This window comes from Aulostomus chinensis, chromosome 2, assembly GCF_037954235.1.
Source record: "Aulostomus chinensis isolate RoL2024-O1b breed Wild chromosome 2, RoL_Achi_v1.0, whole genome shotgun sequence".
Taxonomy (NCBI): Eukaryota; Metazoa; Chordata; class Actinopteri; order Syngnathiformes; family Aulostomidae; genus Aulostomus; species Aulostomus chinensis.
Genome location: NC_141321.1, coordinates 24240357 through 24253111, shown reverse-complemented (window position 1 = coordinate 24253111; position 12755 = coordinate 24240357). Strand labels below are relative to the sequence as shown.

General features: G+C 41.0%; 1 protein-coding gene across 1 annotated transcript; it reads right to left on the bottom strand.

Moving 5' to 3' along the window:
- Nucleotides 1-497: 497 nt before the first annotated feature.
- On the bottom strand, nt 498-9448 carry eva1ab (eva-1 homolog A, regulator of programmed cell death b). The gene is made up of 4 exons (XM_086195077.1): nt 8908-9448; nt 3934-4090; nt 2999-3352; nt 498-2550 (listed from the first exon to the last, which is right to left on the bottom strand). The coding sequence occupies exons 2-4, from the start codon at nt 4034-4036 to the stop codon at nt 2438-2440; spliced, it is 570 nt and encodes a 189-aa protein (XP_086051203.1). The 5' UTR covers nt 4037-4090; nt 8908-9448; the 3' UTR covers nt 498-2437.
- Between the last annotated feature and the right edge of the window lie 3307 nt (nt 9449-12755).

Sequence of the window (12755 nt, the reverse complement as noted above, 5' to 3'; positions counted from 1 at the left end):
CAGGACATAGACAGACAACCATTCAAGTATCCAATTAGCCTAGACCTCATTTGCATGTCTTTGGATGGTGGGAGGAAGCCATAGTGCCTGGAGAGAACCCACACAGGAACAGGGAGAACATGCAGACTCCACACAGAAAGATCCTGTGCCCGAGCCAGGACTCAAACCTGGAACCTTCTTGCAGTGAGGCGACAGTGCTGACCACTGCACTACTGTGCCACCTGCTAATAGAACTACTATCATAATTCAGTTGGTCAGTAACAGCAGGGATTCTACCACTACCAGTCTCACTGCTCGGTTCTAACGCTGTGCTGTTGTACAATTCCCAAAAAATTGCCTTGAATACATTTGATTCAGAACTGAATCAATCAGTAACATTTTTAAATAGATACATTTGTTTTTAGCTGAATATTAGGATAAGGAGGTAATTTGCTTTTTAAAAATTATTATTCAGCATTCAGGCAGCCTGCAAGTCACCACAGCACCAGCAATAACCACTTAGATTCTTTATTCAGTTGTACAATATTCACAGAACAAATTTGAATAAAATTATAGAATGGAAGTGTCTTCCAGCATTGTCACAGAGGGCAAATAAAAAAGCAACAACACATCTACAAGTGAAAAATCACCAGTCTACAGATGCATCTAACAAACTTCTATCCTCGATGTCTCAACTGTCTCATCAGCCACCAGTGTCCTTTTAGTATGCATTCAGTCCATTTTGGTGAGACAAAAGTAATAAAAGCACCAGTATGAATTCACCATTCTGTTCTCATGTAAACTTCTGTAATTGTTTCTTTTTTTTTAAACACCTCTTATTTTTCTTTCATTTAAGTTTCCATGTCAGAGATGTTGATCCGTTTCAAAGGTTTCAAAGTAACAACACAGTAGCTACCACCATGATTTGAACATGTAAACGTATTAACTGCAACGTCGCTGCAGCCTCCATGATGCTTCTTCGCACCAGCTCCATGTTTCTCAGAAGCACCATTTAAAGCAACATTATGTAGATTTGCTGAGCAGCAGTGACCTCTGCTGGTACGAGTGGTAAAGTACAGGATGCTGGTTCGTTCAAGTCTGTTCATTTAAGAAAAAAATACACTGTTCTAACATTATTTGAGTGATACAGTGATTTTGACAACAAGCCTGGGACAGAGGGGAAAAAAAAGAAGAAGTTTTAACACGAAGTAAAAAGACTTTTGGTTTTACTGTGACATCCTTCAGATTATCATTAATCTCATTACCGTGGCAATCATTCTGGACCCACTGTAGTTTTGTGTGACTCGAAATGCGGTCGCTAACAGCCAGTTACATAACTCACACAACTTCTGAAGAAACAGAGACCAAAGAAGGAATGAAAAAGGGTGTACAATCAAAATGGTGTTAGAACTGTTGGTTATCCTTACAAAAAAAATGCTGTATGGTGCTTTAAAAAGTGTAACTCAAAATTAAAGCTCCAGTTGAACTGCATTTGGGTAACATCCCATTAGTCTAAGGAAGTGGGTTTTGGTTTTCTGGTATTCATTTTCATGTTCTCCCTTTGTGTAGTTGTTAATATTCTTCTGGTAGTGTTCATATTGTCAGTACTTACCTGTGCTCAGACTGATTGTTTTTGTTTTACTTTGTGCATGAATTCACTTTCAAACCTTGTTTTGTCCCTTGTGTACCTCCATGGTTTTTATTCTTCGTTCATTCTTTTTTAATTTTATTTGCAAAAATCAGCAATTAGGTCGTTAACAAACACTAAACCAGTGGTCGCACATCACTTCAAAATCATACTCGTCCCACATAATCTGATCTGTTCAAGGTCTTCTTTCTGTTCTGGTTTTAAAACCAGAAGTGATTGTGATGATGAGCCATTATTCCTCCAACACATCAGAAAATCCTCCTCATCTGCTGAATCTGTAGCTCAAATCATTTCTATATTAGCCTTTTCAGAATTTAATTCCCTCCTGTTCACTTTTAGAGTGATCTGTTTAGTTTTAGTTTCAATTTTATCTTTGAAGTATTTGTGTATGTATGCATGTGCTTTTAAGAGTGCTATACAATGTATTATTATTATTATTATTATTATTATTATTATTATTGTAGCCTGGCTTTCTTTCCAGATGTGTTGATAAATTTTGACCACCATTAGCTGCTTTCTCTCCAGGCACAGGATCAGACCCCCAAATGTGTCTACTGTGTCTTCACTTGTTGCTTGTTCAGGGCGTCCTGACATGCAGTCCTTTAACTGCAGACAACGACATCACAACGATAGCGTGAGAGGCTCCTGGCAGTAAGAGTTTGGTGTAAAAGAGTCTCTTTGGTCAGTGCAGCCTGTCTGTCAGTATATTCACCTTGCGAGCTGATGGAATGTTTTGCTATTTGTTGCTCTTTATCCATTTGGCCCGTCAGTCTGTGTCCTACTCTGTCTGTCTCTCTGCTGGGACATTTGTCAGTAATATCTGTTCAGGCTTTGAGTGACAGTACTGATGTCTGGTTGTCCGTTCATCCAGATCTCTCTGAGAATCCTTTCGCGCTCTTCTAGCCGCTGGGCCCGGTCAAGTTCTGATGACACAAACACAAACACACACGTACACACAGATACACACAAACATAAGCAGGACAAACAGGTTAAAACACACCCACAGAATTTCCATTCACATCAACATCAAGTCACATCACCACTGAGGGGACTTTCTATTTTTAAGGAGGAGCGTTTGTGTCTGATGGCATTGCTCAGAGAGCAGAGAGCATCAAGTATGGTCATGCTCATACATCCATGTGAAAAATATTTAGATATCGATATCGATAACTGAGTAAACAACACAATGGAACAAAACAAAATGATAAAAATGAAATTAAAAAATGAGGAATTGGAAGCAGAATGTGCTGACAGCTCTGATTTGGTTAACTATGTCTGATTTGTTTCATCTTAAAATCTCTGTATAGAAACATATTTAGAGAGAGAGAGAGAGAGAGAGAAAGGGAGAGAGAGAGAGAGAGAGAGATATACCCTCTGCTGATGTAAACATGCCAGCGTGCAGCAGAGCCCTCTCAAAGCGTCTACGTCTCCGTGCCGTCAGGTCAGCACTCTCGTCCCAGTCCTCTGCCTCGCTGTCCCCAGTAGGCCGAGAGCCTCCAGACGGAACAACCGCCATGTTGTCTGGATTACTGTCAAGAGGCTGTTGGAGCTGACAGCTGAGGTGACTGTGCTGTTGCCTTTTCCTGTGGCGATGATGAGGATGGTTGCTGTTGCCATAGTGGCAGTCAGCTCGACAGTGTATCTGGAAGACGATGGCGCAGAGTGTGACAAGGAGACCAACACACACACCACTCAGAAACACCAGTGCTGTCCTCTCCGGTTGGTCTATGAGAGAAAGAGGATAACCAGATCATGAAACAAGAAATTCAAGATTTGATTTTTCTTTTCCTCATTTAACACATTTCTAAGACCGTTAGTAATTGCTACCTGTCTTGTTTGTTCCTGTTTCTCAAAAGTAAACAAGTCAGCTTATTTGTTCCTAATTCCTCAGGTTTAGTGACAGTATAGGTACAGCAGTGAGCTCGCATGTCAGGTACAATGACCTCACAACCAGGAGGAACCGGGGCTCTCTCACTCAGGGTAATTTTGACCGATCGAGCCGCCAGTCCTCCTCCTTACAAATGTTTAGTCTTTAAACTGAGAGAAAATACACTGACCGGCCTCTTGAGTACACTCTCACAATGATTTTTTTTAAACGCAAAGATAAACACAAAATAGAATTATTACATTTCTTACAGTATCAACGCAAAGTAGAATTCCCGGCAGAGCTGCTGAATTGGATATTATTATTTAGTACAGGTTTACTGAATGAGCTGTCCAGTGAATAGATATTAAGATATGCCTGTTTGGCTGAGTTTTGTTGAACACACACAGTCACACATGGCAGTATGTCTGACGTGACCTACCTGCAATGAAGGTGTAAGCTGCCAGGATGTTGCTAAGCAATGCCATCTCCTGGGAGACCACCATCACCTCCGCATTTGGGCTCCCTGTCGTTGGCGCACTCATGATTTCACATTGAGTTGAGCTTACTGCACTCTTGATTTCATACTGATGTCCTCACTGCAGAAGAGGTGATGAAAGGACAACACAAGAGAAAGAGGACGGGGGGGGGGCGTGATAGAGAGAGAAGGAATGGAGGTTTAAACAGAGGCAGGAATGAAGAAGAAGAACTATAAAATATGTCTTCCATGTAGAAGTTATGGGCTAATTAGAGACAAATACTGTGCATTGATCAAACATTCCAACCAAGCTATAATACAGTGCATTATAAAATAAAATATAAACGCAATGTTATCAAAAGTTTATATGCATCATAACAATGCTTATTATGTTTTACCGACATTGCAAATTAAAATGATAAAGTGCTATATAACAGTATTGAGCTGCTCTGTAATAAAAGAGGATTCTGCTTTGGATTTCCAACCAGAACTTGTAGGGTAATTATCGCATCCTTTTGGTGTAATCCTCTATGTGCCTGTACAGAACATACCAGTAATTTTATGTAGTCACTTGGAAACAGGAAGTTGTGGAATAAGAGTGTAACTATTCAGGCTATTTCAAAGAACTTGTAGTTATAACTGAACGACTGAGTACCGATTACAGGACACGTGTGGTCTTAAAACACCCCTTGCTGTATTAAGCTTGTATGGCTCTGTCAGAGTCACCTTGATCTTTGACCTCTGACTAGCAAAATTCAGTTCATCCATGCATCTGATTGAATGTTAGAATTGTATTTGAATAAAGTCTCTCAAGGGTGTCATATGGAAGAGAATGGGATGGACATACGTCTGGATGGACGAAAGGTCAGACTTTCATAAACTGACAGTCATAATGCTGTTATTTCCTGTTAACGACTTGTGTTTAAATGAACGTAGTGAGGACAAATTGCCCATCACTTTTATTGTGATGATTATATTTAACCACCAGGTGGCAACAAATTACCACCAATCTTCTGTTTGTAAAGCCATCAGATCAAGTAGAGGCTGATCCTGCGGGTTCATTCCCACTCAGGTTGGACTCACACTCTGAACCTGGACTCTCAGTGAGACATCTTCACTGAAGATTGTAACAAAAGAAATTGTGACGTTGTGCTTTTGCTTGGCATCAGTTTCAAAGGAAGCTACTTCACGTGGCATTCATTCAGTGAATAATCCAAAGTAAAGTGGTTGAAGTGTAACAACATTGCAGCAATTCTCTCTGTATGTATTTAAATAGACAAATGTTTTTATTTCGTGGTGCTACACTAACGTGTTGATGTTACTCCTGGTCTTTGGTTTGGGTTGGGGTCAGTTTTCTGGCTATTGCTTGCTGATGTTTGTCTTTGTGATCGTCTCTTGGTTTGACCTTCTGTCTCGCCCCATGTTGGCCTTGTTTGTCTCGCTGCTTTATCATCTGCGCTTCAACTCCTGCAAGTTAATGGACTTTATTTACTGCCTGCCCCTAATTGCACTGGTTGCCCTCATTATCTATTAAAGACAGGTCCAATCTTTTTTGGCCTCCAATTCTGATCCCTGCCCATGAGTCAAATTCCTGGTTTCTGTCATAATCACCTTGAGGCTGAACATATTTTATTTATTATGAGGGTATGTGCGCTACACTCATAAACTATGTTGCAAGTAGTTTGCATGTCAAGATAAATGTAGAGTATATTTGGAGACAAATAGTTTTATACTGTCTAGACATGTAGAAGTCTCTTAAATGCTCACACATGCCCTCCATGTTATTACTTTTGTGTGGGTGTGTGTGTGTGTGTGTGTGTGTGTGTGTGTGTGTGTGTGTGTGTGTGTGTGTGTGTGTGTGTGTGTGTGTGTGTCTGTGTCTGTGTTACTCATTTAATGTATTTGGTACAAGAAAACATGAGTAACACTCCAAGTCCAAACTATCCTACGGTTGTGACTTGAGCTGAAGATTTTTGTCTGACATAACATAACCTCTCTGAGTTTGATCTCTGACTGCTTTCATGGATCCATCCATCCATTCATCCATCCATCCATCCATCCATCCATCCATCAATCAACACATTTTTAACCACATATTGTGTGACTTTTTCTCAGTGATTGCTTGTGATTGCTTTAGGCGAAGTTTGTTTTGTCTTCTTTCCAATGTAACCTTTCATAAAGTCCCGATCGGATATCAACTCATAGAAACACGCTATTTAAAAATGAGCCATGAAGTATTTAAGCCTTTAAAACACAACAAATGTGTAACATGTTGTAGTCTAACACTATGAAGTGCTAAAAGCCAGTAGAAGATAAACTAGAGCAGATAAAAAATGGATGAAACTGTGTGAGAAGATCAAACTGGCCTAATTTCTGAGGAGGATGTCAGCAGTAAAAACAGTGAAACAGAAGGAGCAGCACTCGTCCTGATGGCTCGAACCTGAGATCACACCAAAGAACAAATCTGGTATTTTGGTTTGTCATTCTTTAAATATGTGGCAAATTTCTCTTAACTATTCCCATAAAAACATACTCCAGATGCGTGTAATTATGTTACACAAACAAAAAAGCAGTCAAAAGGTGACACACTAAGTTTGCAAGTAACAGGAAGCAACACAACAACAAAACACGACAGTGGAGTGCCACATAACGCAAACAAACACAACACATCCTCAGAGCAAATTCTAAATTCACAGACTGTCAGGGTGGTTTTGTGATGTTGTGTGTAAATGCTGCAGGACATGGCTGCCCTTCCTCCCCTCCCCTCTCTCTTCCTTCCTCTCCACTTCTGCCTTTAGGATTTGACCATTTGGCTTGTTAGAGTAATAAAAAAAAAAAATCATGTCAACTTGCTTTTGGAAATGAAAATGAATCTGATTACTATTGTACAGTTTACTTTGTAGAAATGGTTTTGATCCCTTTGACTCATCAGTCTATAGTTAAAAGCAGCATCAACAGGGGAGATCATGCAACAGACCAGGTAGCCATCCATCAGTGTAACAGGTAAAAGCCACTTCATACTGTCAGGCAGCTGAACATCACGCTTACGCAAGTACATTGGTATGAGACACTTGGCCTGCAGCCAGCTCATTGTATTACACAGCCAGAATCAGATTTGTTGACACTGATGGACATGAGGGGATCTTGCTCCTGTTTACACGATCTGACTGTCAATCAGGAAGTATTTTACAAGAAATCTTTAAAGCAGCTGCTATGACCATTCAGGTGTTGTTAACTATAGTGGCCCCTCTGGTCAAAAGAAGGAAGGTTTAGCAGAATGAACACTGCTTTTGTGAGAGAACTGCTAGATCATGACACCATCCAACACTGGACGAGACTGGAGGTGGACATGCTCGTCAGGAGGCCAAACCCCATGGGGGCTGCTGTGCTTCTGCCTGCACAGCATGTTGGTAACTGTTACAGAGGCGTGGCAATGGTGAGATATGCAGCTTTGCAACAAAAACAGCCCACAACCATATTGCATTCTCAATTGCCCGAATTTTGTCATTTTCATTTTATTTGACTTCTTGGAGATACTAAGCTAAACACTAGCTTTACTAGCACTATACAGTGTGTCGGGTCTCGTTTGGAGCTTACATAGGTCATAAACATGTTGGCATGAAATGTGGCTGTTTAAAAGTCCAAGTTGCTACTTTAATTGTAATTACAGTACTTCACTGCACTCTTCCTCCTGCCAGGTGAGACAGTAGATAGATAGATAGATAGATAGATAGATAGATAGATAGATAGATAGATAGATAGACAGATAGACAGATAGATAGATAGATAGATAGATAGATAGATAGACAGATAGACAGATAGACAGATAGATAGATAGATAGACAGATAGATAGATAGATAGATAGACAGACAGATAGATAGATAGATAGATAGATAGATAGATAGATAGATAGATAGATAGATAGATAGATAGATAGATAGACAGATAGACAGATAGATAGATAGATAGATAGATAGATAGATAGATAGATAGATAGATTATTATCATTCATGACGGTTCATGAAAATCCCCCATGGTTCCACCAACAAACACCTCTAAAACCTTCATGCTAATGTTTTATATCTCCCAAGATATAAAAATATCACATTATCATCTTTTTTACAGACTGCACAGGGACTTCCTTGAATCTTCACTGGTAGGGAACAGTGTAACCCCTGAAATAATTAGTTGTGTGTTTGTGAAATAGAGAACAAATCGTGTGTTATTTATGAAACTTTAGTTATGCAAATCAGCTGATTTTCTGATTTTTGCAAAGAGCAAAAATAGCTGTTTGCTAAGCTGAGTAAACTACTCTCTTTGGCTTCATATTTACTTACAAATATAGGAGTGGAGTTTATCTTCTCATCTCCGCACCAGAGAGCATTATTCCCACAACCCTTAACTATGTATTACACATGGTCTGAGCCACACGGACCACTGAATGAACCAGAAAGCATGAAAAATGTTTTAAACCACAGAAAAGTTGCAATGTAGGCAGTTGTCTTGTTGCCATCCCATGTGGCAAAACCATTCTAGCCTTCTTGTTTACCAAATGCAGCATGCCAACAGACACTCTGAGACACTTTTGCTCCCTGTCTGATCTGGTTTCATCCACATGCTCATCACACTGTCACTGTATTCCTCCCTCTGCAAGTGTGTGTAACGCGAATGTGATTTGACACTGGCCTTTCCCTCCTCTCTACTCTTACTATTCAACACAACCTGCAGAGACAGAATTAGAAACACGGAGGAGAAATATAGAGCAAGAGCGTGTAAAGATGGTTGAGAGGAAGCAGGTCATGTGAGGAGGAACGTAAGAAGGGCAGTAAACTACACTAACTATAGTATAGTCACTATAGGAACTATATTAAACTTCCATCATGACATCACCAGCAGTATCATTACTTAAAAGTCTTCGCGAACACTGTTATACTTACATTTCAGTGATGCCAATCAGAAGTCTCCTCTCCTCCTTCTCTCTTGCCTCCTCTGTTCTTCTTCATGTCTCTCCTCGTCCTCTCCACGTCTCTGCTCTGTACTCTCCACACTCTCCTCCCCCTTTCCTCTCCTATTATCTCCTCTCTGCTCTTTGCCTTTCTCTCCAACCCTTACAGTATAATTACGTGTAAATCCTCACTGTCCACCCCTGGTTGTTAGATTGCTCAGCATATACAAGCCTTCCTCTACTCCTCACTTCCTTTCTGACAGTCACACGGAAAAGAAAATGAATGATTCTCTTTTTTTCCCATCAGTTTTTCTTTCTTTCATGCAGCAGCAGTCCAAGTATTTTCCAGAACGCAGTGTCCCGATCTGCCATTTCAGCTCTTCCAGGCTATTTTCCAGACAGAGACACAAAGGTCAGGCCCTCAGGGCAGAAATATGACATGAGAAAGCCCGACAGGTCGACCAAATCTCCCTCTTCTGTCTGCATCCCTTCCTCTCCCCGTCTCTCTCTCTCTCTCTCTCTCTCTCTCTCTCTCAGACACACACACACACACACACACACACACACTCTTAAATAAGAACATAGTAAATGCAGATTCTCTGCCTTCCCACTTTTCACTTGCTGTCTTCCGTGCAGCAGAAGGGAGGAGATGGAGGGAGGAGACAGAGTGACAGACACGCAAACATAATGAATATTTAAAATGCACATGTGAAAAATTGTACTTGACATGTATGAAATATGCAGTTTTGTGTTAAAAACACGTGACGTCACCACATGAAAATTGCAGTTTCATGTACAGAAAATCAGACATGTTCACATGAGATGTTTTGCATTTTGCAGTTATCAGTTTATTGTGTAAAAGGGTGTTTTAAATCCTGTTGTGACAAAGGGTGGGGCAGGGAAGGTCTCAGTGGTTCATAGGAGAGATTTGGTGAGTTGTCAAGATAATGGAGGAACGGTTGATCAGCGGAATTCACCTTCATCCTGCGTGTTCACACACATGGATGATTACACACCTTCTGCTGCTGTTGATGCAAAACACACAGTAAAGGTACTTGCGTGTTTGCTCCTGTGAAGGCTTACGGGAGTATAGAGACATGTGCAAAATCAACAGTTTTCCATAAATACATTAATATTAGGTCGGGTGCATGAAAATTTTATCAGCCCACCTGTCATGATGGCAGGTTATTTCTGTGCCCAGCTGATGGAAAAGCCTGAAAAGGCTTTTATTGGGTGCTGACAGAAGTTTTCCAGGGCAACAGCGCTCAACCTGTGTATGCTAAAAAAAGACGTCAACCTCATGTTGAAGCAAATGGAACTGTCGGGAGATCACGTAGGCGTTTAGGAGCTGCCATCTGGGAGTCGCTGATGTTTGCTCTATGTTTCTTTGTTATCTTCAGTGTATGTTGAGGTGTTACTCATCTCATGTGTTCATGCAGCTGAAAGGAAGAAAGTTTCCATTTTGAAAATAAAGTCCCTCTTGCCAGTAGAGTTTCCCTACAACAAAAAAAAAAAAAGACCGGAAAGATGGTTCAGTTTCTGCTGTCAGAAAAGTGTCAAACCAACCTCACAACAAAAGCATCTGAAGCTCAGGAGGTCAATATTTCAATTCTGCTTCTGACAGTACTGACAGTTGTGGCATTATTAAGCTTGTCAGAATGTTAATGTTACATCAGCTCCTCAAAAGTAAGGCTGCATGATAATTACAAATTTACAAAAGCAGACTATGACGTACTGAGTGACATCACGATCACCTGTGCTAATGAGTGTGACCTTTCGCACATTTCTCATCTTTCTTCACAAACGCTGCCTGGTCGAATGATATCAAACCTACTTCTCTGAGCTCTGAAAAACCACACATTCCTTGTGGGATATTCCGAGTTCAACAGACGTTCAGAGTGCTCTCCCACCTCAGAGGTAAATACTTTCCCACATCAGTTTACAAAGGAAAAACTTGCCATCTTTGGTGGATCAAAATCATTGGGAAGATCATCCTCTGGTGGACTGACTGACAGCTAAACTTCTGCACACTTCCAGCACGTTTTTTTAAAAACTACTGACCACTATTTTTCATGTGCGTAATGTTGAAGGTCTGCTGGCCCCTTTATATCCATTAACTCCTGTTCTAATAGCTGAACCAGCAAGTCATCACATGCATCTGTGCCCACATAATCAGTGATAATACTTTTGATTTTACTCCTAAGAATTGAAAGAATGTGTGTGAGGGAATCTGAAATCTCAGCACATTTCAGTCTCTTTTCTCAGCAGACTTGACATAACTGGAGCGAGAACGTTACAGAGCATCAATTCACGACTGTATCCCAGGCCCTGGACAGAAGAAAAAGATGGAAACATTTTTTGTATTTGTAGGGTTTGTTACGTGTGTTTGTGTGTGTGTGTGTGTGTGTGTGGGGGGGGGGGGGTAGAATAACAGAAACCCAACACAGAAAGAAACATCCCCAGCCTTAAATTAGTAGAGCAGTGGCTGAACAGTTGTAAGTAACGCAACCATCAGAGAGAAAGAGCAAAACAACCTTCTCCAAATACGGTTTAAAAGGATACAGGGCACTCAAACTCTCTACCCGAGGACAGTGGTAGCCTGAAGTGAGGATAGCAATAACAAAGGTCTTGAGAGGACTGAAACGATTCAGGCATTCAAAAGCTAGAACATTGTTTGAAAACCTCCAACATAGAAACACTTTCATCATCATAACTAAAGAAAAGACCTTGTTCTACAGAAAACACAACAACCTCTTCTCATTTATAATGCATTTATTTCTGCACCTCTTGCTTAGTTAGATAAAAAATTAACATCCTAAACTCTGGGAGCAGTTGTTGCCAGTTATTTTGGAAATAGAAACGGACAGGGACTGTGTCTCCGATGGTGGTGCCCACTGTACAGTCTTTATTCCACTAGTATTCCTTTACATTATTCATTAGCGAGGGGTCATCTTCAGGTCAGTGCGGCCAGTCTAGTCTCAGTCCATCAGCCAAATAAACCACTGTCAGCTTCATTATGGATGGAAGTGGTGAGTAATATTCCCAGATTCACTGCTTTGTGTGTTTTTTTAGGTCGGAATACACCAGTGCAGTGGTCTGTGGCACCCACAGGACGGGACTGAGCAGGAAGACGTAAGATACAGACCCTGGATTTGGGTTTTTATTTACCCGCTAAAGAGAAACCAAAGAAAGTCAATCATGAAACTGAAACTGAATCAATGTTCGATGTTCAGCTCCAACTTGGGGTCCTGAGTAATGATAGTGCCCAGGAAGTAGGAGGACACAGTGTCCACTGGGGAGGCTCCCAGGGAGATGGACTGGGACAACCATCCATCCCCTCCGTCTTCAGAGAGTTGTGCTCTACATTGTTCTGTCAGAAACAGGACAGAATCTCCCGCCGGGGGACTTCACGATGCATCAGAGTCTGTCACTGTAAGATGGATTACTGAAGCTGGTCATAGATACTTTGACCGATGTAGGCTGTATAAACCTGAGAAGCCTGGGGAAAAGCATTAACAATGTTACAAACAGCCTTGTCAGTGCTATTAGCCGACTCCACCAGTTCCACCAGTGACCCACATAAAAGGGTCACTGGTGGAACATATTGTAACGTATTGGGTGCTAAATTGCCTGATATTCTCCGACCAAAGAGGACCTAGGCATCCCTGAGAAGACCCGTCTTCAGCCTTTTGACTCTGCCTCTGATTGACTAGTTGGGGGTTTAAGCATTTAGAACAAGACCCAATCAGAGGACGAGGAGAAGCAGGTGTTTACAGAGTGCAGGTGGGAAAACATAAAACTGGTTTACTGTAGATGGAGGACTTTGACAGAATGCTACAG